The sequence below is a fragment of the Hippocampus guttulatus genome, chromosome 10, assembly GCF_054856545.1.
Source record: "Hippocampus guttulatus isolate MCC_2025c chromosome 10, RoL_Hgut_1.0, whole genome shotgun sequence".
Classification (NCBI taxonomy): Eukaryota; Metazoa; Chordata; class Actinopteri; order Syngnathiformes; family Syngnathidae; genus Hippocampus; species Hippocampus guttulatus.
The window spans coordinates 20,130,456-20,153,356 of NC_141270.1; the positions used below are offsets into that span (position 1 = coordinate 20,130,456).

Consider the following 22,901-nt stretch of genomic DNA (forward strand, 5'->3'; position numbering starts at 1 on the left):
TTACGAGGCAAGTTGGTCATTAGATCTATAGGCCAATCATTATGAAACAGTCTTGGTTATTCTATAATTTACTGGTTGTAGCATGGTAACTTTATGAATAAAACATTCGTTACAAGGTGTAGAAATGCTAATATTAACTGTCAGTCGAACTAACGATGATGTGTGGTAGATTCTTTCGTCAAATTGATAGATTACCCATGCATCGTCTTGAGAAGAGGATGTCAAGCCACATCAATACTTACCTGTATTAATGATTCCCAGTAAATTAATCTTTGCGGTGTGAGACTGGAAAAAATACTCAGATTTTGTGCTAAATTGTATTCATGATGCCACATGAGTACAACATATTTTGATCCATTTATTTTTTTGAATAAACCTGGAGTACACAGCTGCTGATGTTCATTGTGACCAAGCTCAAAACCTGGGAGGACCGAGCCTTCTCTGTCGCCGCCCCCACCCTCTGGAACGCTCTACCACAACACATCCGCAACTGTACTGACCTCCAATCCTTCAAATCATCTCTTAAAACTCATCTGTTCCGCAATGCTTTCAATACCTTTTAATCTCTTTTACCCATTTTGCTTTTTGTTCATCTAAATGTGCTTTTGTAAATTATGTATGCTTGTTTTAAGTGAACATTTTTATCCTCTGTCTTAAACTCTTGTAAAGTGTCTTTGAGTGTGATGAAAAGCGCTTTCAAATAAAATGTATTATTATTATTATTGTTAATCTTGTATGCTGAATTATTTAAAATTTTGCAGCATTTGTTTATAAGAAATAAACCTATTATCAATGTATATTGTTGTTGTTTGTGATATTATCATATGCAATTGAATAAGTAGACCATTTCAAAATTCGAAATTTGGGACTCTTTAAATGCATAATGGGACTCATACTTTTCTGATCAGCGAGTCCCTGGGACTCGCTGGGGGTAAACTGTAAAGTTATCACTGCATCCTTATTTCCTCGGACTGCTTTCAATTCCGCGGCAAATCCACGATCGTGCAATCGCGGATTCCTGCTGGGCCGAGCAGGATTATGAACTGATGATGCCACATCATTTGGTGTATGAGGAGACATTGGAGAACATTTTGTGTGAGAAATTAGAAGTCTTTATCCCAGCCAGAGGTCTCATCGGGTGTCATTTCTGTGTCAGGAGGAAAGATGTCAAAGCGACTGTGATCCATTGGGCCATTCAGCTGTTGAAAAAAAGTGGACCATCAATATGCTGATGGGATCATTCACACCTAAATTCACAAGTCATCCTGTTAATTATATAAAATACTCAAAATTTCGGTTCAAAGGTTAATTCAAGTGGCCCATTTTGGGGGGATTGTGAAACTTTGCATAACATTGATATATGTATGTATGTCCATGCAAAAGTGCTCACCTCTCTCTTCAGGGGAGACGGGAGCTTGTGACGCTTCAGTCCCTGCCAATTGAAGCCCTGGAACCATCTGTAGGAATAGGTCATACAAGGCACATGAGGTTTTCTTTTTTAAAGGAATGAATACATCAACGATGTGAAGGGAGGGTATATTATACAGCAATCTGACCGGAAAAGCGACCAAGAAGAGAACTAGGAATGGTAAATGATGACCAATGACAGTTGGAATGTTTTAAGTGGACCTACTTGTGTTTCTTGATGTCAATGATCCCATTCTTTTTGTTCCCCACCCTTTCAACTGGGTTTAACCTAAGTGAAAGGAGCAGAATGCGCATATTTTATTTTTAGGTATAATTGCAAAAGACATCACAGTGATCCTTTGGTACATCGCGGTTCGGTTATTGTGGCTTCACTGTATTGCGGATTTTAATTTGTGACCCCTAACTTCATCTACTGCAGTTATACCTCTCTATTTTGTGAGTTTTCTTGCTATTTTTCATCCCTTTACAGTTTGACCAGTAAAGAAATGTTGATTTTTTATTTTTTTAAAGGAAACATTTGTGTTTCAAAAACCGAGACCATGGATATTTGGGACAGATTCAAAAATTCACTCTGACGCCTGTGCACTTTTGTATGCATGCTCTTCCGTTAATTTGCAATCACAGCCTTTGTTCTAAGCCAGTGGTTCTTAACCTGGTTTCGATGGAACCCTAGGGGTTCGGTGAATCGGTCTCACGGGTTCGACGGAGCCTCTGCCATGGAGGTTAAGACACATCCGACGCAACATGTCAATTAGTTATGACTCGCCCGCTTGGCCATGACAGGCTGGTTCATTTTGTGCACAATTAAAAAAACGTATACTTTATAATTATACTAATTGTGTTTACATGTTTTCTTTTTAATAAATGTGTTTTTTAATGTCTTGAATTTGTAAAAAATCATAACTTTTTTTTTTTTCTACTAATGAAGGATTCAGTGAATGTGAATATGAACCGGTTGGGCTCGGTACCTCTAACAAGGTAAAGAACCACGGTTCTAAACCAATCAGCATCTCGTACTTGACCTGCTTAATCTGGACTCCTTGGCGCACTTGCGTATTGTTTTCCCAGATGGGCTGCCTTGAGCGTGCACTGGCACTCTGTTTTGAGTGCACTCTGAATAACTGAATGGCACAGTTCAACAGTGTTATGAGGTTCCGAACAGTGCGCCTCGGAGTTCGTTGATCTGGCCTCGGAGTTCGTCGGCACCGCCCCCCCCCCCCCCCCCCCCCCAACCTCATACCCGTTTCCTCATCATGCATTTGGAAATATGCTCCTAAGGCCCTGTTTCACTCAGACTATTCTGAAACTCAGATGAATCGAAGTCAGCAGTCAGATGAATATAAATTATGGATTCATTTCAATATACCTGCAATTCAAGGAAACGTCATTGTACACATTGTATTCCAGAATTGTGAATCCAACAGTTACCCCTTTGCATTAAAGTACACAAGAAGTAGCTCTCGTTTTTTTCTTTCATAATTTTGCTGCTGTAAATTAGGGAATTTCTCCATTGTGAGACAAAGAAAGGATTCTTATTTTATCTTAAAAAAAAAAAAAAAAAAAAAAGGATGGTGATTGCCGCTGTATAGCGAGTCACTATAGTATAGCCAGTTAGTGTTATTACCCTATCCGGTCCATACTTGCAGAGTCTCCTGATGAGGTCTTCTGGACGCTTGCCTATTCTCTTTGGGAAGTCAACCTTCTCAATGCCATGGAGGACCATTGTGTAGATCTTTATGGGGTCTGATCCAGCAAATGGGGGACTGGAAAACAAAATATATTGTGTGTTTATTGCAAAAAGTGCCTGATTCTATTTGGAAAATAATATCACCAAAAATATTTTTTTTGGGACACCTAAATGAATGGACAGTATTTTAGAATCTTTTCACAAATAGCATGAAAGAGCATAATTCTGTTAAAAAAAATACAGCTGCACACATATAGTACATTCCATCCACAGCTATTACGCTGAGAAAAAAGACGGGCGGAGGGTGATTGTATTGTTGAGATGTTGCGGATATAACATGGAAATGCGTTCGATGACATATTGCCATGACAATTCTCCTCTTGGTGTTTAAAGTCAACCTATAGTTATTAAGTCAATCCAACACACCTTACTGTTACCGGGATACCATGTTAGTACACTTGGGCTATTGCGGTCATCACACTGACAGCAGAGCAGATGAGGGATGCCTGCTGAATAACGTTAAGCAAACCACACCGCAAAAGGCAATAAAAACCCTTGATATATCTGCATCTATCTATGCTTTTGGTCTTATCTTCGTATCATAATGGCTGTGCAGAGCTCACAAAGGAGTTGTCTATTTGAGTGTGTGTTGGCAATTGCACATGTCAATTAGTGTCGGGCAGAAACCTTTTACGTTACAATTGGTTCCTGCTAATAATCACCACAAGCTGGGATCGGAACACTAACAAGGAAATAATTTAATGGGGAATATAAAGAGAAACCATGTATAAGGCACATCGGATTATTGGGCGCACTGCCGGCTTTTGGGAAAATTGAATGCTTTTCGTGTGCCTTATAGTGCGGGAAATACAGTACCGTATTTTCACGACTATAAGGCGCCATTAAAAGTGTTAAATTTTCTCCAAAATGGACAGGACGCCTTATAATGCGGAGCGTCTAGTGTATGCGCCGAGTTCCAAAGCCTGACTTAGAGCACCTCTGGCCGACATACTGATTATATAGAGAAAGGCGGAGTGAGTGACGACAGGCAATGCGGAAGTCCGCCAATGAGTGAAGGGTGGGCGTGTAAGAGGACGCTAAAGGCACGTCCCTAGCAGGTACCAGTCGCCAATGAGGTGAAGGGTGGGCGTGTAAGAGGACGCTAAGGCACGCCCCTAGCAGGTACCAGTCGCCAATGAGTGAAGGGTGGGCGTGTAAGAGGACGCTAAAGGCATGCCCCTAGCAGGTACCTGTCGTCAATGAGTGAAGGGTGAGCGTGTAGGAGGTGAAGAGAAAAACGTGAGTACATTGTAAAATGGCTAAATAAAGTACAACTGACCAGTTTTGCTTCCGTTGCCTTTTTAAAAACGTGTTTTTAGCGTGCGTGCATGCATGCCATATGTTTAAGCTGGCGTATGTTTTACCATGCCTGGCTGCGCCCAATAATACAGTGCGTTTTGTGTATGTGTCAAATACAGAAATAGCACCCCTTACTGAGACTGCACCCAACAACACGGTGCGCCGAATGGTCGTGAAAATACGGTACATTAAAATTTCACTTGCGGCAAATAGAGACTTGTTTTCCATCCAAACACAGTTTGATGTGCTCATGGAAAATGTTAAATCACATTCATACAGTAAAGGCACCACATTGTAAAAGTAACAAGTCATTCACTCACTCACTCAACACCAAGAGCAGCTGGGGTTTGTTTTGCTCAAAGAAACTTTGACAGGGCTATGGGGGAGCTGGGGATCAATTCCAGTTGAGAGACAACCCCTCTACCCTCTGAGCCATGCCACCCATTACATACAGAATTCAGGTTCCAAAAGGCAGATCATAAGACAATATATACAGTACTGGCTTACTTGCCAGTTAGAAGTTCATATATGAGGATTCCTAAAGACCAGCAGTCAGCTCCAAAGTCATGGCCTTTGTTCATTATGACCTCTGGTGCCACATACTCTGGGGTCCCACAGAAAGTCCAAGTCTTCTTTCCAAGACCAATCTTTTTCGCAAAACCGAAGTCTGCCTGTGGAAACCGATAACAGAAAGCTTGTCAGTACTGAAGGAATTAAATATCATTTACAATTTGAAATATTAACATACCATTTTAACATAACCTTTTGCATCAAGTAGAAGGTTTTCAGGCTTGAGGTCTCGATATATGATACCCATGGTGTGAAGATAATCAAAAGCCTCTAAGACGCAACCTATGCAAAATCTGGCTGTGGGTTCATCAAAATAATTCCTTGGAGGGAAAGAAAAATCATGTTAAATACAAACAATTCTTCCACCTGCTTCTTAAACCTGCACTTTGGGCCTTAACTGCGGATTCTTTGACTTGAGTATAGAGCTACAGTCCCTTATTGATAAATCGCTTGCTTGATGACTGTTCCTGTGACATTATGGATTGGTTAGCCATGTCTGTGGGTTGAGAGGGATAGGGACAGGATTGTACAAAAAGGAGAGCACAGCGAGCGGGGGAGTACAGGCAGACACTCACCATTTGCTAAGATATCCAGGAAAACTAAAGTCCGTGTTTTAAATGTAACACTAACTTACTGTGAAATGCATTGTTTCATCATCAACAAATATCAATATATCATAAAAGCTCATATACAGCTATCCTTGCATTTTTTCTGCAGTGTGGCCAAATTAGTCCGAAAATTATTTTGTTTTATTTCATGGTATATATGACAAGTATTACTATCCATCCATCCATTTTTTGGTCTGCTTATCCTCACAAGGGTCGTGGGGCATATCCCAGCTGTCTTCAAGCAGTTGGTGGGGTTCACCCTAGACTGGTTGACAGACAATGCCAGGGCACAGAGAGACAAACAACCATCCGCGCTCGCAATTCCACTTCGGGACAATTTAGAGTGTACAATCAGCCTGCCATGCATGTTTTTGGAATGTGGGAGGAAACCGGAGTACTCGGAGAAAACCCACGGAGGCGCGGGCAGAACATGCAACTCCACATAGGAAGGCCGGACCAGAATCGAACCCTCCACCCTCCGAAGGTGTGTAACATTTGATTAAACAACAGCACCAATTTGACAGTCCAATTTAAAATCACTGTCCAGTCCAAGACCCAAGTTCGATCATGTTGGCCTTAGGTAACATTCAAGAGCCACCTGTTCCTTCGGCCAGCCAAGCAGCATGATCCTTTTCACACATACAATTGGTTTTGATGTTGTAACTTGAGTATCACCTGTCTCGCTGCGTGAAACTTTCTTGACATAGAAGTGTCTCAGATTGAAAAATGAATAGGATTTAGAGACTTACATGTCACGCAGCACCGTCCACAGCTCTCCACCAAGACACACCTCCAACAGCATGTAGATATGTTTATTGTCACGAAACGTCCGAAATAACCTAAAGTTAAGCATGAGGTTTCAATTTCAATTAGATACAATAAAATCTTTCTGTTATTTCATACCCATTTTTGTTATTACATTCCTGACATGGATGCAACAACAATATAAAATGAAAACAAAGTGAGAGAAGTGTGGGAAAGGTTCAAAGGTAGACCTTACATTTTATCTGCCTGAGAGACTGCTTGCACAAGGCTTTTGTTCTACAATGTCATAGGCAAGATAAATTCCCGCGCAGTGGTGGGATCCTAGAGTGCAGCATTCTGCAGCACACTCCTTAGCAACTCCAAAGAAAAGCCAGCCTATAGAGCACTTCAGATATTCGCCTCTGCTTCAAGCAATGTTTTCATTTTCATGCCTGCCGCACTCCTTCTCCATTGCACTTACGTAAGTGTGCTCAAATGAATTTGAATGCTATGCATACATACAGGAACAGATTATGCCCCTTTCTCAAAGTTGTGGTTAGTTAAAAAGAAAAAAAGGAAAGGAGGTCACCTGATGATGAATGCCGAGTTGGTTTGCTGAAGGATGTTCTTCTCAGAATAAACGTGTTCCTGCTGTCTGGTGTCGACAACATGCATCTTCTTAATGCATTTCAGAGCAAACGTCGTGTCCTCGCCTTTCAGCTTCACCTGAGACACAGTCATTGGGGTCAAAGAAAACTATCAACTCTTAGTTCACTAATTATTAACTCGCAACATACTGTGAAATGTCTACATCAGGGGTTCCCATTACTTCCATCGCGATCGACCAGTAGATCGCGGACTGGTCCCAAGTCGATCGCGAGGGGTGTAGAGGAGGAAAAAAAAAAAACAACCATTCGTGTCTTTGTGCATGTTAGTCATTTTTTTTGTGTTAATGTACACTGCATCTTAATAATTCTAGCAGTCTCATTTTCACAAAAAGTATTTAAAAAATAAAATAAAATAAAGCAGGTAAATCTTAAACTACGGCGGCACGTGACCTGCGTCACCGGAAGTTGTTAGCGCTCAGCAGTCTGCAATAGCAGCTTGTGATCAGAGTTGTTGCGCTATATCTTTTGTCGTTATCATTATCCTCATTCAGAGTTTGTTTCATGTACAATTCACAGAGGGCGCGGGCAAAGAATAGGAATCTAGAGGGCCGAGGGAAGTACTTTAAAACGGTACGTGTGATCATAGCTCACACGTACCGTTTTAAAGTACTTCCCTAGTTAACAGGCTGCAAAAGTGTTTCGCATGCCTCCGTGTCAGGCTGTTGCTCATCACGATGTGCGTGTTTATGTGCATGCGTGTACGCGGTAACGGGTCGATCGCGGTAGGTTGGTTGATCGAAAAGTCGATCTTCGGTCCAAAAAGTTTGGGGCCCGCTGGTCTACATCATTTAAGAGCTTCCATATGTAACCCAGACTATTTAAGACCGTTATTTTATTGTTAGTTACTGTTAGCGATGTTTATTAGCGATAGTGATCATACCTGTCAACTTTTCGGAGCGCCAACCTGTATAAACTACCAAAAAAATCCTTATTAAGAGCAAAAAATCCTTATAACATACCAAAGCATTTTATATGTCAAAATAACGGCAGAAAAAAACCCACGAAATTTTCAATGATACTTATTGTAGATCTCCATAATACAATGTCTGGTTAATGTATAATCATCATTCTACTTCGTGGTATTATTGTGTTCAGAGTTGTATTCCTGCGTTACTTTTTTCACCAACTCCAAATGCTGACCCATCAGCTCGAAGTTACAGCATCCATTCATATTTACTTTGGAAATGAAAGCATTCGACTAGATTAGCACCATTCTGGGCAAAAGCAAACGGAACTACCTGTTAGGGGGGCGGGGGGACGGAAATTTTCAGAATCCGTATGATATGTGCGATACGGCCATATACGTAAGATTCACCACAAAATCCGTATGAACTATGGCTAAACCGTATGAGTTGACAGGTATGAGTGATGTTCCCGATTGACCTTGAACGCACCGCAGCGCTAGGAGTGATGACACTTCCCGATTGACCTTGAAAGCACCGCAGCGCTAGGAGCAATGACACTTGCTCGCGAAGGAGACAGAACTTTCTAGCATTCTCCCATACAGTCGAAAGAAAAACTGCTCTGGATAAATGAAAGATGATCCTTGAACCTCTACCTGTACAGGGTAGTAGATTGAATCCTGTGGCAATCTCTCTTTTTTTTTGCCAAGGCGAGAAACGTTTTAGAGGAGATAACGTTCCTGATGAGTGTTTTCAAGTGAATGTTTTTTTTTTCCAAGATGGCGCCCGAGTAGGCAGCCTCCGGCAAGTGCTCTTCAAAAGCCTTGCTTTTTTGTTCTTTTTTTGTTCTTTGTGTCTTTTTGTTTTGTCACATGTTGTTTGTTGTTTCATCGTGTGGACCTGATATGGTCTGTTTTCAGCGGTTTTTGGCCACGACATTCGTCAAAGAACAAGTATCTGTGCTTGGTGGTTGCGCCTTCTCGGCAGCACGTCTGTACCAGCACAGATTTTGATTGGGAGAAATGTCGGCGCCATTGGGGCGCTTGTGTTTTTTGCGCCTGTAATGGGCAGCATTTTTCACAACCCCGTTTTGTTCAGTGGAGATGTCGGCGCTGTTGGACAGTCGGCGTTGGTGCGGCTGGATGGATGGCTGCTGAAGTTGAGGATGAGGAGAGAGTAGCGTCGATGCGTATTTGGAACCGAGAGTCGCCACTTGGAATTGAAATGGATTTCCATGGGACTGGAGAAGTGAACCAATCTCTTTTTTCGTCAATGGATGCTACAGCTACTTGTTGACTTTGAAACTTAGCTTGTAGCCGACATGTGCACATTTTGAGCATGACGTCTCTGATCCACTGGTTAAAGGACACTTTGATTCTCTCCTCTTTCATCTCAAACTGCTTCAAACAACAAAGCGTGTGACGGAAAAGTGGTTAGGACTGCACAACTGTCCGTGTTTTATGTTATGTGCTGTGTTTATTATTTTACTTTATGTAAACTGTTTTGTTCAGCGCTTTGTTACAGCTGCCGCTGTTGTGAAAGTGCTATATAAATCAGCATGTATTGTATGTATTGTATTGTATTTTTTTAAGTCCGCAAAAAGTCAGCTAACGGTCCGCGAAAGCTGCGAAAGTCAGCAAAACAACAGCGAGTCACAGAGCAACATATACAGTACTGTACTACATGTATATGGAATTTTTTTATTTATTTTGAATTTTTTTTAATGAATATGTTTGAAAAAATCCGCGATGCACTGAAGCCACGATAAACGAACCGCAAAATAGCGAAGGATCACTGTATACTATGGGCCATATTGCTTTCTGGCAGCGCAGATTTTTACCAACATCTTAAGTTATTTACACTCCTTCATGACAGATAGAATCAGAAACTGAATCATCTACAATGTCCAAGTATGTAGAACACACAAGGAATTTGTCTCCGGGAGTATACCTTATACTAGTATTGCAATAACAAGCAACTATGATAAACAAAGACATGACATATAAGTATCGAAAGACTTTCCGTAATGGTACCATCATGCAGTAGTACCACTCAATGACAGTTGTGCGACTATGTGCAGAAATAACGTGATCAGTGGTGCAAAATAATACAACGATGGTTGTGCAGTCGGTGTGGATAATCTTTGCACCATTTTTTTTAAGTGACCAGTAGCAGTAATTGTAGCACAACTTTCCAGTTGGATTTTCCGTGACCTTGTCTTGGTTCTAGCGGTGTGCAAGTCTTCGAGAGTGGGTAGGGTGGTGCCAATGATTTTTTTTTCCTCACTGTCCGTTGCAATGGGGTTTTGTCCTTTGTGGTGGCCCCAATTAAGTCAAAAATGTTGCGAGCGACTGGCTGGGACATCAGTCCACAGATTTTTACACTGAGGGAATATGGAAGCTTATGCACAGATGGAAAAAGTGTGTGACAGTGCTGGGTGACTGCGTTGAAAAAATAAAACAACCCCCCCCCCCCAAATAGTTAGCATTTATTTGTATCAGAAATCCTTATACTGAAAAATTCACCTCAGTTATTGAATGACCCTCGTATATTTGTCAAATTATCCCAATGAGCATTACAGCTAGGGAGGGTGGGGGGCAACATTCCGTGTGTGTGTGTGTGCGTGTGTGTGTGTGTGTGTGTGAGAGGTCTCACAGTGGCCACTTGACCACGCAGATGTGCTTCGGTCATGTCAAGACTCTGGTTCCCGACTGGCGAACGGGAATTTTCACAGAATGAATGGAACAGAATAATTGAAGTCGGCTATGACCACTCCCACTGCGGCGCACTGCTCTCTCTCTCTCTCTCTCTCTCTCTCTCTCCCTCTCTTACAGGTCTGCTGGCCTGTGCTCGTTAACTCACCTCCGTGAAGAGGTATGCCAGCATTTATGCCAGTCACAAAAATAGAGCCCCTAATTGTTACATGACAAAATAATGGAGGTAATAGGGAATTGGTTATTATTTTAAAATAATTGAGGTGATGAGTTCGACAACTCAAATAAATACTGTGCGACGTGAGATTTCAGGAAAACATAGTTTACCAGCTCCACTCGTCCAAATCCTCCCATGCCCAGTGTTGCTATCACCTCCAACTGTTGGAAAGGCTGATTATGTGGTAAATGGACAATTCTCTCCTTCAACCTTCTCAGCTCTTGGGCTTCTGTAGAATCAATCTGTGGTGAATGCGGCCTGAGACAGGAATACCACAAATTATATAAGAATATTTTCCAGAATGTATTGAGGAATTAGAATCCTGCGGTAGAATTAGAATGTGCTACACAGTCCAGCAGCAGGGATATGAATATATTTGACAATCAGCTCGGTTGACAATATGCATGTTTGTATGTGTTATTGTACTCACATGGCATTCCTTCTTTCATCACTCCTGGAAAGTTCTTCTACATATTTCTTCAGGTAAACCTGAAGTTCCTCATAGGTTCCCACCATCTGGTTAAAGTTGCTGGATAGGGAACGAAAATTCTCACAAACGTGTCTATATCTACAACATGTATTTCAAGACCAATCCATTTCAAGTACCAGACTGGAACATTTCAAACCATTCAATCAATTAACGCCTTTTATAGTTTTGGCATTTCTCATGCTTAAAGGGAACGGTTTTGGATGTGTGCAAGGCAAGATTTGGGAGTGGGATGAGGTGGGGTGGGGGGGATTTTACTGTACAATGAAATTCGCACATGTGGGGCAATCAAACTTGATTGGAATGTGTTGTCTTGACTGCATTGTCTTGTTAAAGGCCACACATAGATGAATTAAAATGAATGCCATATTGTATCTTTCTGACTGTGTACATCTTTTCAACACCTGATATTCAGCCCCCTTCAATAATTCAACAGAGACAGGAAGCACTTACGCCCCTTGATCTTGGCATATCTTATTTTATTGACTGTATGAATTGCAGTTATATGCAGCATTTTTTTTGTACTTCAGGTGGTGAACATCATGTCGCAGTGCCGACATTTTAGGATGTGTTTAAAAAAAAAAGTAAAAAAGTTTGGAGACTGAAACATTGACTCACTCTCTGTCCACCACCAGACATTGTGTGTCATTCTCATTGCAGATGATGTTGGCCGAGCGGAGATCTTCACTGGAAAGATATGTCAACAAATTAGGATGAGATTATTTCGAGTTACCGAATAACCGAACTGACATTTTGCAGGAGGAAGACAGCGTATATCCACCTTTGAGGATAGGCCGACCTCTGTAATGTTTCTGCCATTTTCACATGGATGCAGTATTCTTAGTAGTGATGGGCAAAATAAACACAGACTTTAAAGTGTGTTTGGAATAATGAGTGCAGAGGTAAAGCAGAGCATGGATCGGTGATGTTCGAACCTTCCAGAGGCACCGCATGACGTGACTGATTCAGGAAGTGGATCGCTGGTTTGGCGGTTAGACACAGGTGTCATTGCACCCATAAAAGGCGCAGCAAAACACGATGGGAGTTCCCCCACACAGTTTGTGTCATTTTCACTCCACTGGCTATATTTGCAAATATTAAAAATAAGTTTTAACGATGGAACCAGAAAAAAGGAGGAAGTATGCCCCAGTTTGGGTGTTCTCTCAGAAAATCCATCTTCAAATAGGTGACAGTGAATGGTGTAATTTGGCAAACTTGGCCGAACCGAACACCTACAGACGCGAAGATCCATTGCAGTAGTGCCAATGGCAAAAACATTCATCCATCCATTCACTTTCTGATGATTGTGACGCTTATCCTCACAAGGGTCCGGGGCGTGCTGGAGCCTAACCCCAGCTGTCGTCAGGCAGTAGGTGAGGTAAACCCTGAACCAGTTGCCAGCAAATCGCAGGGCACACACAGACAAACAACCATCCACACTCACACTAACACCTAGGGACAATCTAGAGCAGGACTTGTGAGCCATATGTGGCTCTTTTGATGATTGCATCTGGCTCGCAGATAAAACAAAATATTCTCGCTTGTTTAATCCACCCATAGATTTTTTACTGCTCATTTCCTGTTAAGGGCTGCAGTTGGCTCCAGGAGCAATTTTGATTGGATAATATTGGCCTGCGTTGGCCGTTGCTGCAGAAACAGGTAAACGCCCCCTTTTGAATCAGCCGCTCGTCATTAGCTCAAAGCTAATCCTCAACAAATAAGATGGCAAAAAGAAAAAAAGATGACCAGTATGGTAGACTTCGGGACGACTGGGCCGAAGGATTTGCCTTTGTGGAGGGAACAGGTTCTGCGGTGTGTCTGATTTGCAATGACAAAATACCATCGATGAAACGGTCGAACGTAAAGCAGCACTTTGACACGTGCCATGCTATGTTGGCATCAAAATACCCTGCGGGAGACAGCAGAAAGGAAGCGTGCAAGCAACTGAACAGGGGGCAAGCTAGCCAGCAGCAACTCCGCATATGGACCCGGCAAGCTGACTATAATTATGCTACTTTTACTGGATTTTTAGCAATCGTGAGGAATGGAAAACCATTCACATTAATGTTGAGTATTATCACAAAATTATTTAAAAATACATTCAGAGGCTTATTATACTGACATTTTGTTGAATTCACTTTTAAAATACAGTGATCCCTCGCTATTTCACGGTTCGTTTATCTCGGCTTCGGTGCATCGTGGATTTTTTCAAACATTCATAAAAATAAATAAATAAATAATATATATTTTTTTTAAGTCTGCAAAAATCAGTGTCTAAGTGTTGTTTACTATGTCTGCTAGTGTGTGCGCACTCTGCTCAAGCTCGGAAGGTCCACGTGATGCACGCGTGTGTGCGTGCACGCATGGGCGTGCAGGTGAGTGTATGTGTGTTGCTGAGAGAAAGAGAGAGACAGAGAGAGAGAGAGAGAGACTTATTAGAACAAAAGCAGGTCTCTCCATCCTTAATTGTCTAAACAACTTAATTGACTAATCATAAACATGTCTGCTGCACGCGAGCGGATCGCTGACCTGTGCGCGCGCGTGTGTGTGTGTGTGTGTGTGTGTGTGTGTGTGTGTGTGTGTGTGTGTGTGAGTGAGTGCGCTCTGCTCAAGCGCAAAGGCCCACGTGGGGCATTTATATATATATATATATATATATATATATATATATATATATATATATTAATTGGTCGCTACTTCATGGATTTTAGTTTATCGCGGTGGTTTTGGTCCCCATTAAACGAGGGATTACTGTAGTTATATATATATATATATATACTGTATATATCAAACGCGAGCCGGAATCAAACGCTACATCTCCACACTGTGAGGCCGACATGCTAACCAGTTGACCATCTTATGCCGCCTCGAGCAAGAACAGAATTTCCCTAATTTATTCCAACCGCCTTTCATGTACCTTTCTACACCCGCATCACCAGTGCCCTGACAGAGATGTTTTTTTCTAAAGCAGCAGAAATTTTCATTCAAAAACAGAACCGCCTCAGTCCAGCCATTTTGGAAAAAACGTTTTTTTTTTTTTTAAATAATAACCAATGAAACATAGCGGCCGGTGGTCGACTAGTTCGCGCGTTGGCCAGACACTGCAGAGGTGCAAGGTTCCATTCTGGCTCCGGCCTTCCTGTGTGGAATTTGCATGCTCTGCCCGTGCTTGCGTGGGTTTTCTCCGGGTAATCTGGCTTCCTTTGACATTCCAAAAATATGCGTGGCAGGTTAATAGAACACTCTAAATTGTCCCTAGGTGTGAGTGTGAGTGCCTTATGGTTGTTCTTCTCTGTGTGCCCTGCGATTGGCTGGCAACCAGTTCAGGATGTCCCCCGCCTACTGCCCGAAGACAACTGGGATAGGCTCCAGGACGCCCCTCGACCCATGTGAGGATCAGCAGATCAGAACATGGATGGATGGATGAAACGCTACCTGCGGATGGCATGCAAAAGAATGATGGACGCAAACAAGTACTCAATGTGTTCACAAACCTGATGAGAGCTTTCTCACCAAAGTAGTCCCCAATTCCCAGAGTCTTGATTTGCTGAGGCTCAGCAAAACCTTCGGTGGTTTGTGTCACAATCACCTACAGATAGCCAACATGACAAGTTCCAAATCAGTGTTGGTCAGCTTGTGGAAAAACTAACATTTGTGGTGTAAATTGGGATTGATCAGAGAATGAATTTAATTACAAACATCTTGATTGTAATGCCTGCTCTATTCTCAAATGGCTCTCAGGGCACTTTGTCTGATTTTGCATTATTTAAGAAACCCCATTTGAATCTCTTTCTTTCTTTTCTTATCTTATCAATCTTTTAAATATGAAGGACCTTCAATTGAATAGTTTAGTTTGTTTTAACCAAATTAGAAGTTACACGCGCCCACACAATTCACTTTGGACTTTATATCAAACGGTTAATTTTCTTGGTTCTCCTTGCTCTGAATGACTTGTTCTGGTTTGGTACACGGCGTGTCCGGAGCTACGGCAGCGCAGAGGCAGCTTTGTCTCTTCAGTTTTCAGGAGCCTGTCGCTTCGCAGTGGCTGAGTGTCCATGCAAGTTGCTGAACGATCCCAAAGGACGCACGAAAACAGATAAGAAAGCCAACTACAACACCGTTTTCATCTGTGTTGAATGCAACGGGAAAAGGAAAAATGAAAAGTTTGGGGCGCCGGCTTTGAAAATGCCCGCTGGGCACGTGGTCAAGTAGATCGCCCCAGGAAGAAAGCCGGTGGGTATGACAGTGGTCACCTTTATAGTTGAGCATATGGAAATTCATGGCCACAGCCCATCATATCGTATTCCAAGGCGGACTCCTCTTTTCTTTGTGTGATTTTCATGGATAAACCTTTGAGAAGCAAAACTTTCATGCACCTTGTTTTGACCACCTGAGGCCTGTCATATCGATGATTGGCACCGATGACATCATGACGTTGAGCGATAGTTGTCATTTTTGCAATGTAAATATGCGGAAAAAGGCCGTCTTTCGAAAGGTTTTCGTCAGGGCCGCATATCCCACCCCCAAGCGGCTTGCTGCAAAACAAGATGAATTTACAGGTTTTTGTGATTTCACAAATACCGCGTATTAAGTGTGCTGGCAAGGTTCTAGGCTAATGAGGTGTCGGCGAATTTCTCACGGGGACATGGTGAACTCATTACTGGCTTATGTTCATTGGAAATGTATACAGTTCTGTTCACTGAACGAGAGAAGTTTCCTCCACCCTGGGATGAAAGCTGGGGCAGATTTGCTTTCAATCTTCCATGAATGTGTGGGATTTTTAAACCCACTTTCTGTAGCGTGTGTTCTAAAAAGGGGTTTGGGGGGGGGGGATTACATAAGGAGTTTGGCTGTGTGTCGTTGGGGTCATATCTATTGCATATTCAACAATAGATGTGTGAGGATCAAATCTATTGACAAAATGAGTCAATTAAATCCAGAGAAATGTAGAAAATGCATCTCGCTGAAAGTGCTGAAAGCATCTTGCATACTTCAGGGGATACTCATTCCCATTGGCACATTCAATTGCTCTTTGTTTGCAACCGTTTAGATCAGTGGTCGGGATCCTATGGCTCAGGTGAGGCTCTTTTGATGATTGCATCTGGTTCGCAGATAAAACAAAATATTCTTGCTTGTTTAATCCATTCATCTATTTTTCACTGCTCATGTCCTGTTCAGGGCTGCACAGTTGGGGGCAGGAGCAATTTTAATTGGATGACACTGGCCTACATTGGCCGTTGCTGGTAAACAGGTAAATGCTCCCTTTTGAATCAGCCCGCTTGGTCATTAGTTCAAAGCTAATCCTTCGACGAATAAGATGGCGAAAAGAAAGAAAGATGAAGAGTATGGTACACTTCAGGACGAATGGACCGAAGGATTCGCCTTTGTGGAGGTAACCGATTCTGCGTTGTGTCTAATTTGCAATGACAAAATACCATCGATGAAACGGTCGAATGGAAAGCGGCACTTTGACACGCACCATTCTATGTTGGCATCAAAATACCCTGCAGGAGACAGCAGAAGGAAAGCGTAAGGACCCGGCAAGCTGACTATAATGGTGGTTTTGCTGGATCTTTAGCAATCGTGAGAAACGGAAAACCATTCACATTAATGGTGAGTATTATCACAAAATTATTTAAAAGAATACATTCAGAGGCTTATTACACTGACATTTTGGTGAATTCATTTTTAAAATAGTATATATACAGTATATATATCAGTGGCGGGCCGTGCATTCCAACCTTCGGCCTTCAGTGACGTCACATACATGAACACAATACAGTAATCCCTCGTTTATCGCGGTTAATGGGGACCAAAACCACCCGCGATAAACGAAAATCCGCAAAGTAGCGTCCAATTAACATAAACAGGTAAAAAAATATATATATTTTTTTTAAAGTCCGCAAACGGTCCGCGAAAAGCTGCAAAACAACAGCGAGTCACATAGAGCAACATATACAGTACTGTACTCCATGTATATGTAAAATTTTTAATTTTTTTTTAATGTTTGAAAAAATCTGAACCCGCGATAAACGAACCGCGAAGTAGCGAGGGATCACTGTACAGTATAGGCTCGTCAAGCAGCACTTAATTTCAGGAGCATTTAAAACCATCAAGTATGCATTCACATTAACTAATTAATTAAGAGCAGGAAACTAAATTTATAGATATTGTCAAAAACAAAAAGATGATTTAAAAATACGAATTAAAATGCCACCCAAATTACGCTGTGTGATCTTAAACAAGTCTGTCCAATAAATTGCGCAATGTCCCAGTTTCATATAAGACACCAACCAAACAATAACAAAACAAACTATTCATTGAAAATAAAGTAAACAGATCATTTGCATTTTGAGAATCGGCTATACAACAGCAAATAACTGACGATGTTATTTGAAGTCAAGATGGCGCCCGAGTAGGCAGCCGTCGGCAAGTGCTCTCATGAGCCTTGTTTTTTTTTTTGTTGTTTTTGTGTTTGTTTTGTTACTTTGTGTTTGTTGTTACGTCGTGTGGACCTGATGTGGACTTTTTTCAGCATTTTTTGGCCACGACATTCATCAAGGAGGAGACTCTGTGCTTGGTGGTTGCGCCTTCTCGGCAGCATGGGTATACCAGCACTGTTTTTGACAGGGAGGAATGTCGGCGCCATTTGACTGTCGTTGCTGGACAGTCCCGGGGCGCTTATGTCTTGCGCCTGTAATGGGCAGCATTTTTCACAGCCCCGCTTTGTTCAGCGGAGAGATCGGTGCTGTTGAACGGTCTGCGGTTGGATGGATGTAAGGCTTGAGGAGCCGACGATGAGAAGAAAGGAGCGTGAGCGCGGAGCGCCGATGCGGATTTGGAACTGGGAGTCGCGGCTTGGAGTTTGAAGCGGATTACGTGGGTCAGGAGAAGTGAACTAATCTCTTTTCGTCAATGGACGCTACAACTTCGTGTTTGCTTTCAAAACCTAGCTTGTAGCAGACGTGTGCACATTTTCAGCATGACGTCTCTGACCCACTGGTGAAAGGACACTTTGATCCTCTCCTCTTTCATCTATAACTGCTTCAGACAACAAAGTGTATGCAGAAAAGTGGTGAAGATTGCACGACTGTCTGTGTCCTATGTGTTGTGTTGTGTTATTTTTGACTTCAAAATGGCGCCGCGAGAGTGGCTGCCTTTCCAGCAGCTCCTATATTTTGTTGTTCTACTTCTTCCTTTCATAATTTTGCTGCTGTGAATTGGGAATTTCTCCATTGCGAGACTAATAAAGGTTTTCGTTAAATAGTCTTTTCGACTGAATTTACAGGTTTTTTGGTGATGAAAAAATATCCGGGACTGGATGCCAAATTTAGATTCTGATTCTGAATCTGTAACACTTTTTGCTTTTGACTGGAATCTCTCACAAGTGTCACAACATAAAATATTGCTTTTTGCTTCGTGGGGGATGTGTGCGAGGCACGCAGGTGTGAATCTTACTTCTCCCTTTGCTATGATAAAGAATGTATTCCCATCTTCACCTTCACGAATAATGTACTCTCCCTTTTCAAAATAGTCCTGCAAAAAAGAAACATACATTTGTCCTAACTGGATAACCTTTGGTTTACAGGAAAAAAATTCGGTATGAAAATTAATTCAGTTCAATCATTGGAAAGACTCACAACTTCAAGACAGTCGACAATCTTGGCAAGCTTCTCTTCTGGCAGTTCTTGAAGCAGAGACACACTTGAAAAACAAACAAACAAACAAAACAGAAATGAGACTCGAAGAACATCAAAATTCAACTTTGATCTCACGAAATAGTTCTACTACAAACACCTTTGCAGAGGTGGGCATTCTGTTAGTCTGATGGAGGTTTCTTCAGTCCGTCACTGACCAACACACGATTATCAGATGAGAGATAACTGATGCCAAACTTAAAAAAAAAAAAAGCTCTCTGTCACTGTTATCTGATGGAAACATCAGACATCGTGACGCGTGTTTGTTTGAGTGGGTCAAAACAGGAGGCATCTGGTTTGCTTGACTAGACCGCATTAACTCTATATCTTCAGGAGCTGGTGGGATGCACCAAAAAGATGCTACAGCAGTGGTGCCCAATACGCCAATAGCGAGCGACCGGTAGCTCGCGGACTGGTCACAAGTCGATGGCGAGGGGTGTGGCGGAAAAAAAAAAAAACCCAACAAAAAAACCCCACCCCAAAACATTTATGTTTGTGTGTGTATTTTTAATACAATATATTTTTGTGTTAGTGCACACTGCATCCTTTGCAGCCTTTCAGTCTGTCACAAAAGTATTTTAAAAAACAAAATAAAATAAAAAAGCGGGTCACCTTTAACCTACGGTGGCGCGTGCCCTGCATCACCGGAAGTTGTTAGCGGTCAGCAGTCTGCAATTGCAGCTTGCAATCAGAGCTGTTGCACTCTAGCTTTTATTATTATTATTATTATTCTCATTCAGAGTTTGTTTCATGTACAATTCACCAAGGGCACTGGCAACAAATGAGAATATGGAGTGCCGGGAGGAACATTTTAAAACCGTACATGTGAGCTCCGATAGTTAACACGCTGCCAAAGTGCGTCCCATGCCCCCGAAGGTAAGCAGTGATTTCCTTCTCACAAACCCTCAAACTCTTGTGTCTGTTTTATTTTTCTGTTTTATTTTATTTTTTGGGGCGGCCCGGTAGTCCAGTGGTTAGCACGTCGGCTTCACAGTGCAGAGGTACCGGGTTCAATTCCCGCTCCGGCCTCCCTGTGTGGAGTTTGCATGTTCTCCCCGGGGCCTGCGTGGGTTTTCTCCGGGTGCTCCGGTTTCCTCCCACATTCCAAAAACATGCATGGCAGGCTGATTGGACGCTCTAAATTGTCCCTAGGTGTGAGTGTGGGCGTGAATGGTTGTTCGTCTCTGTGTGCCCTGCGATTGGCTGGCAACTGATTCAGGGTGTCCCCGCCTACTGCCCGAAGACGGCTGGGATAGGCTCCAGCACCCCCCGCGACCCTAGTGAGGATCAAGCGGTTCGGAAAATGGATGGATGGATGGATTTTATTTTTTGTGTGTTAAACTTAGGGGCCGTTATGGCTATTGCTCATCAGGGCATGCGTGCGTAAGTGTGTGCCTATGCGCGCGTTGGGATAACGGGTCGATTGCGGGAGGTTGGTTGATCGATAAGGAGATCAAAAAAGGTTGGGCACCCCTGAGCAAGAGCATGCATTAGAATGTGCAAGACAACAATAATTAATGAGCTAAGAGATCAGAATGTAGTTTTGAATATGAGAGACAATTTTATTGAGAAATTGTTCCGTGTTAAGTTTTAAATACAGGTAAGTATTCTCTAGTAAGGAATCATATTTGCGTTGTCCAATCTTTCCTTTTAACATTTCCTTATGTGGGAAACGACTATGGCACATGTCCTTTATGAACATGCAAATATGTTTACAAAATACATGTGTAACAACACAAGCATAAAATGCAAATATGGTCCAAAAACTGTTTATAACACAAAAACTGCAGCATACAGTACAGGTCTATGAACAAAGTACAGTACAGTATAACAAGACTAGTCACTAAATTAGTAATTAGTAGCTTTTCTCTCCATTCGCTCACTGTCTCTAACTTTACCTCCCCTTGATCACCGCACAAGACAACACTGCTCAGCTGATGGATGTCATGCAACAAACTTTTGAAGCCAGCCACGGGAAACTTCGAAGTCCTCGATGCCCATAGTTAGCACTATGGAACTCGCCTTCTCTCTAATTAGCGGTCCAGTTAGCAGAAGGGTTTTAAGCATGATAACAGGTAAAGTATTCCAGGAAACGTCTGTTTACTCGAGCTACTAGTAGTTTACTCTGAGCAGCTAATCGGATGCATTCCACTCTCTCTTCCACAGTCATTACCGTTCCTCTTTGTTTGAATGCCACGATCTAGAAGACGTAAATGTAAACGAATGAACTAAAACTTCTTTCGCGATTCCACTTAAACTCATGCTAAGAGAGTCACTTACATTTACCGTTTTGGATCCAATGAGCGTAAATAGCGGCACGGACACAGTTATTCCCACGATTGAGCGGGACTTAGTTGAGTTTGCGCCACTGCAGGCTTCCATATGGCTTCCAGGTTCCGGGTACGAAACCTCCGTTGTTATGAATCGATCGTTAATGTAATATCGTAGTCGAAATTTTAATGCACAGGTTTTTATTCTGGATGAGGGAATTTCCGTTTGACAGAAGTCTGTAGGTGGGAATATTTACTGTATCTATTTTTGGGGCGTGGCAGGGGTGGAGCATGGTTGAACAGGAGGTTGTGTATATCAGAATCAGAAGGTGGCAGTCATGCACCAGAAGTTGTTTGCCAACCGCCAAAAGACAAGAAGAAGATGACGTGGTCAAGGACATGGAAGAAAAACATTGCTTGATTGTCATGGCAACTTGGTTTTGGTCACCACAAGGACAGAGAAGCATTTTAATTCACTAACAATGCAGCAATGCAACATGGGATTCTGGTGGCTGTGATACAGGAGTGGCAATGTAGCACATGTTTCAAACCCTTCCATGTCATTTACAATAAGTGTAAGATGGGTGTGTCATAAATGATCATAAATGTTTTACTTTGTATGTACCCCCCCCCCCCCCCCACACACACACACACCAGACGGCGATTTGTTTCATATCGTGTGATTTACTTATGGTTCTCCTCTTTGTGCCTAACCTGTCTGGTTGGTTATTGGTTGGTCCCATGAGCCTTGTCCCTCTCATGTCACCCAATCAACAAATCTTGCACAGGTGTTTCATCTGCCCCTCCGTGAGTCGTCACCTTACCGTGGTGGAGGGGTTTGTGTGTCCCAATGATCCTAGGAGCTAAGTTGTCTGGGGCTTTATGCCCCTGGCAGGGTCACCCATGGCAAACAGGTTCTAGGTGAGGGGCCAGACAAAGCACGGCTCAAAGACCCCTTATGATGACAAAAATATATGGACCAAGGTTTCCCTTGCCCGGACGCGGGTCACCGGGGCCCCCCTCTGGAGCCAGGCCTGGAGGTGGGGCTCGTTGGCAAGCGCCTGGTGGCCGGGCCTACACCCATGGGGCCCGGCCGGGCACAGCCCGAAGAGGCAACGTGGGTCCCCCTTCCCATGGGCTCACCACCCATGAGAGGGGCCAAAGGGGTCGGGTGCAATGTGAGCTGGGCGGCAGCCAAAGGCGGGGACCCTGGCGGTCCGATCCTCGGCTGCAGAAGCTAGCTCTTGGGACATGGAATGTCACCTCTCTGGCAGGGAAGGAGCCCGAGCTGGTGTGTGAGGCAGAGAATTTACGACTGGATATAGTCGGACTTGCCTCTACACACAGCCTGGGTTCTGGTACCAGTTCTCTCGAGAGGGGTTGGACTCTCTTCCACTCTGGAGTTGCTCAAGGTGAGAGGCGTAGAGCAGGTGTGGGCATACTCATTGCCCCCCGGCTCAGTGCCTGTACATTGGGGTTCACACCGGTAGACGAGAGGGTTGCCTCCCTCCGCCTTCGGGTGGGTGGACGGGTCCTGACTGTTGTTTGTG

The 22,901-nt window shown here is 42.9% G+C and overlaps 1 protein-coding gene across 1 annotated transcript in view; it reads right to left on the reverse strand.

The window, feature by feature from the left end:
- Positions 1-235: 235 nt before the first annotated feature.
- Positions 236-22,901, reverse strand: part of prkg2l (protein kinase cGMP-dependent 2, like) — a 62,027-nt gene continuing 39,361 nt past the window's right edge. The window contains exons 7-20 of the mRNA XM_086122425.1: positions 19,025-19,088; positions 18,843-18,920; positions 14,879-14,973; positions 12,003-12,071; positions 11,328-11,426; positions 11,008-11,155; positions 6,986-7,122; positions 6,402-6,491; positions 5,223-5,364; positions 4,982-5,145; positions 3,069-3,191; positions 1,634-1,696; positions 1,391-1,457; positions 236-1,199 (exon numbers count right to left, since the gene is read on the reverse strand). Coding sequence (XP_085978551.1) covers positions 1,104-1,199; positions 1,391-1,457; positions 1,634-1,696; positions 3,069-3,191; positions 4,982-5,145; positions 5,223-5,364; positions 6,402-6,491; positions 6,986-7,122; positions 11,008-11,155; positions 11,328-11,426; positions 12,003-12,071; positions 14,879-14,973; positions 18,843-18,920; positions 19,025-19,088 — 1,435 coding nt within the window. The 3' untranslated portion in view covers positions 236-1,103. The remainder of the gene's footprint in view (positions 1,200-1,390; positions 1,458-1,633; positions 1,697-3,068; positions 3,192-4,981; positions 5,146-5,222; positions 5,365-6,401; positions 6,492-6,985; positions 7,123-11,007; positions 11,156-11,327; positions 11,427-12,002; positions 12,072-14,878; positions 14,974-18,842; positions 18,921-19,024; positions 19,089-22,901) is intronic.